At 41.6% G+C, this 4,469-nt stretch overlaps 1 protein-coding gene across 1 annotated transcript; it reads right to left on the reverse strand.

Annotated features, from left to right (window-relative positions):
* Positions 1-369: 369 nt before the first annotated feature.
* Positions 370-3,367, reverse strand: smim13 (small integral membrane protein 13). Its single transcript, XM_026156868.2, has 2 exons — positions 3,154-3,367; positions 370-1,526 (listed from the first exon to the last, which is right to left on the reverse strand). Exons 1-2 carry the CDS (start codon positions 3,227-3,229, stop codon positions 1,336-1,338), a joined length of 267 nt encoding a protein of 88 aa, XP_026012653.1. The 5' UTR covers positions 3,230-3,367; the 3' UTR covers positions 370-1,335.
* Between the last annotated feature and the right edge of the window lie 1,102 nt (positions 3,368-4,469).

Here is a 4,469-nt window from a genome sequence, read left to right on the forward strand (position 1 = left end):
CCCTTAATGATAAGTTTTGACACTTCAGTGTATATATAAATAAAGACAGTGTGATGATTAGAATAGGTTCTAGATTTTTCCAAGGCTAGTAAGCTGATCATCCGCATTAACTTCTGATGCATGACAGAAACCACTGTGCTCAGAAAACAGAAACGAGTTTACACCTACTTCACGAGGAAAGGAATTAATGATTACGAATCTTTTTTTTTTTTTTTTTAAATGCATTGGTCATCCATGTTTCCAGAATCAGATATTTTGTGTAGTGTGTATTTATTTCACTGAGAACTTTCTGTCAAAGCTCATTAGAAGTTTGAACTCTAAATGAGCAACATTTCCAAAGAAAAGAGGCAAACAGGGAAGAGCTCCACATATATTTATGGCATTATTTATTTGAAGCTACACAGAAGAAGAAAAAATGACTGCTCGTAAAAAGGTGCAAGGATTACATGTAGGAGAATTGTATTACATAAATATCTACTAGGCCCTGGTCAGCTTTGATCTGCCCTGAAGCGGACATGAAGCTACTTAATACGAAAAGGAGGCCATCGATTAAGAGTGGATGCCATCTAGACAGGCACTAATACAGACAGAGGCACGGGGATCTGGGCGGGGAGGTTCAGACATCACTCAGGCAGGTTTTCTGCTAACTACTCTGCTCTTCAACATCATTTCCTCGAAACTTTCTCCTGCCTCTTCAAGTATAAAAGAAGATGATAGAAGAAATAAAGGTCACATTTTACACAGCTGGAATGAAGCCTCATCATTCGTTAACTTCCTCAGAGGCTTTGGGCATTATCTACTGGGTGAAACCGCTTCTACCTCATGGATGCTACTGCAAGTCCATAATACGTTCACTGTACACTCAGCAAAGACATTCCTTTCATTGCACGTCATGTTATAAAGAAAGCTGTCAGTTGCACAAATCTCTGTTCAGTTTTTTTTCTCCTGTTCTTCTTTAAAAAGTTCTCTGCCTACTTTCTTCAAAGTAGTGCGTTCTTCTGCTAAAAAATACACAATCAAAACACTCCACACCGGTGGCAGGAAACAGCATCACTACTACAGATAACCAGAGGACCATGATGTTGCTGCTTCTTCAAGCATACAAACAGGTTACATAAAGAAATGGACAGTTATGTACGTCGATGGCTTTTCCCTTTGAAGCCAGGAGATCTGCCTGGTCAGTATAAAGTGTCCTGTGAGAGCGAGGAGGTGGAGGGATGACTAGCGAGTATCCACGAGGTCCTTGTGTAGTGTCAGGTGAGCGGGAAATATCTGATGATCGCATACAGGTTTCATGTGAAGATGTGGAGGAAAAGCAGCAGTCGTCTGGATGTTCTACGAGGCGCTTTCTGGAAAGGCGACTCTTTGGCGTGCACTCCGGGGTCGATTTCGTGCCGGGGCGCCGGCTGTACGTTCGCTCTTGGGTTCGGACGGTTGACTTTCAGCCTGCGGGGTGCCGGCATCACCGACAAGCTCACGCAGGAACTTGAACTTGGACAGGAAGAGCTGCCAGACTACATACCAACCTGAGAGGTAAAATAAAAAAAAGTGTAAATGCAAATATCTAATGAGCCTATCATATGCCTTTACACACTGACACATGGTTTGAGAACTACACATTATGTGTGGGGAGATTTCACTGACACACTTTGGGCTCTTTAACACCAACTGAGCCTTACATAAATGCCACAGTCACCAGATCTAAAGCCAACAGAGCTCCTTGAAGTGATGAAACGGAGGATTCACGTTGTGGACGTCAAATCTGCAAATCTGTAGCAGTTCTCTGACAATTTCAAGTCAGATACGAGAAATTAAGGCAGCTCTAAATGCAAAGGTTGGTTCCGCTTAATTTAGCAAGGTTTACCTAAGAAAAAGGGCTGACAGTGTATGAAAAAAAACAGTCCTAAAAACTAACTGTTGTAGCAAGTATGTATAGGTCCTCAGTCATTCAGGTCATAGTAATCCTAAGGAGTTTGGAAAGAAAGCGACTGGACTGTTTCTTCATTATCCTGTTTCTTTTCGCTCCGGGACCGTCTGTACATAATTTCGTTCCACCCTATGATGCGAATGACAATAAAAGCTTCCTTGAATATCTTGAAGTTTCGTGATGGGGTGTCGCCTCTCATCTGAGAGGCTTCTTCAGTTGTAAAACCAAATGGTGGAGAGTCCCAGGTATTTATACTCCAGTGGGGGTTGTCCCTTAAGAGGGCTGTTGACCCACTATTAATCACGTGCCTCATCACATTTCCTAGGTGTGAAAAAAAGGCGGGGGACATTACCCACTCTGAGACCTTGCCTCACCCCAACGTGTGAGGGGTCACCTGAGTGGGGATGCCTGAGAGTAAAAATTTTTAACTCAAACACACAAAAGCCTTTTTTCAAACTTCTATTGTACAATTAAAAGGAGGCGAGTGGTGTGGCGTTTACTAAAGGAGCAGACAGAGCAATATGTTCTTCAAAGGATCCTGAATTAAAACTCTGCAGTGCTTTTTAGCAGCAGGTGAAAAAACAGCTTTTAAAACTTTAATGTAAGGCAAAGTCTGCAAACTCCTGAAAATCAGATTCAGCCTACTTCATATACATGTGCTTTTTATGCATTTTTCGGCAGTTGAAGGCACTTCTTGGCCTTTCTTAACTCACAGAGGAGACAAGAAACAAGAGAAAATTCACACTTACTGAAAGAATTTTACAGTTTTTTTCTTTAAAAGCGATTCATTATCAGAATAGTCGTTGATTAATTTAACATTTGACGAGTTAAAGGCTGCAGTAGTAGGCACATGAGTTTAAGTTTAAGGTAAACACACATAAAAGTGAGTGTGAGCAAAATAAGAAAATCCAGAATGAGGCAAACAGCATTTTTCTTCCCTGTAGTCTGCAGATCATATGAGCCACAGTTAGTAAAGCGAAGGAGGCAGTAGATAAAAATAGAAAGGCACGCAGGGAGACTTTAAAGGAGTAGTTCTGCCTTTTTTAAAGGAGACTTTTCATTATGAGAGTCTCTTACTTTACACCCAGCTGCTATAGCCCTTTGTTAGCCAAGTTAGCCACCGAGAATGACCACCAACAAAACACCAGACCCTTTAACATAACGTTGGGACACCAATTAAGAGATTTACATACGTGACTAACGAAGGTTTTCTCATATAAACTTACCAAACAGCATGAAGAGCAGCGCACAGATGAGTGCGGCCACAATGACCAGCACTGTGAGCCCGACACTCTGCCACATCGTAGCTGGACGTCCGGCAGCAACAACAGCATAAGGAGAATGAGGAGGACAGGGGTTTGCTCAACACCGCACGCAATACTGTGGCTGGCTGTGTTGGTGGAGTCGAAGGGCAGCGGGCCGAGACGAGAGGGACAAACAGCAGGGCATCGCAGGTTCGCTGCGGCTTGTTTTGCTAGCTCGTTGGCTAGCTTAGCTGCTAGCAGCGGTTTAAAAATCAATCGTAAAGGCCGGAAGAGTGGAACATTAGCTGACTGTAGCCAATCACAGCAGGGTAAAGTCCTCCTCCTGTTCGCTACATCACTGCAACATATATTTACTTGCGCTTTCAGACCAGACAGACGTGCTGTAAGCCACAACAAAATCGGCGTCGTGAGCCGACTCAAAGTGAGCATGCGCGGGTTCACGTTGACTTCTGGGTGATGTAGTTTATCTTTAATTCCGTGGGGTTTTTTCCTCGATGGTTACAGAAGCAGGATAAAGGGAAAAAGGTAGTCTAATAAATAAAGAACATAGTTGAAGTAACAGCGCCACAGGCACACAGTGTACTTTGAGACAGTGCAAACATTTTTATGTACAACAGTGGTTAAAAAAACAAACAAACAAACAAACAAAAAACTCCAAATGACGTGAAGTAAAGGAAGTAAAAAGTAAAGCGGAGACTGTACAAGAGTGCTGCTCCCGTAGTTTATATAATACTTTAACAAGAAAATCATTGTCCCTAAAGTCTGTGTGTGACTCTCACTGACTGACCGAAAATTCAACTGGTTACTTTTGTAAAAGCCATCAATTTTCAGGCCCCAAAATATAATAAATATTATATTAAACCGTGTGGGGAGAAGATGATGACACAGTATCAGAGGGATGAATAAAGCGGTGACGGGTGGGAGATGGCTGATCTCACCCTTTATCCTGAAGCTACTTTGAAGTAAAGTATTCATACATGGACATAGATTGTCAAATAGATGGCTGACTTTGACTTCAGCCATGGTGAATATGTAAACTTCCTTAGGTAAGAAAAAGAATGCAACCCAACCTATCATTAATGTTATTATTACTGACTGGATTGAGGATAAAGAAGTGTTGTGATTGGTCAGTGGTTTAACACACAGATCATTCCATCTCAACTGATCAAAAAAGGAAAAAACTCACTAAAACTTATGTAAAAATTTCATGAAAAATAAATCAAATACAATACAATACAATCTTTGGCTGCTGTACATAAATATGAGTAATTAAAAAT

Source organism: Astatotilapia calliptera, chromosome 22, assembly GCF_964374335.1.
Source record: "Astatotilapia calliptera chromosome 22, fAstCal68.1, whole genome shotgun sequence".
Taxonomy (NCBI): Eukaryota; Metazoa; Chordata; class Actinopteri; order Cichliformes; family Cichlidae; genus Astatotilapia; species Astatotilapia calliptera.

Bases quoted from the DNA above. Each gene is read 5' to 3' on its own strand.
- smim13 (XM_026156868.2), bottom strand. From the start codon at position 3,229: ATGTGGCAGAGTGTCGGGCTCACAGTGCTGGTCATTGTGGCCGCACTC. The intron at 1,527-3,153 runs GTAAGTTTATAT...TTTACCTCTCAG, and splicing joins GCTGCTCTTCATGCTGTTTG to GTTGGTATGTAGTCTGGCAG.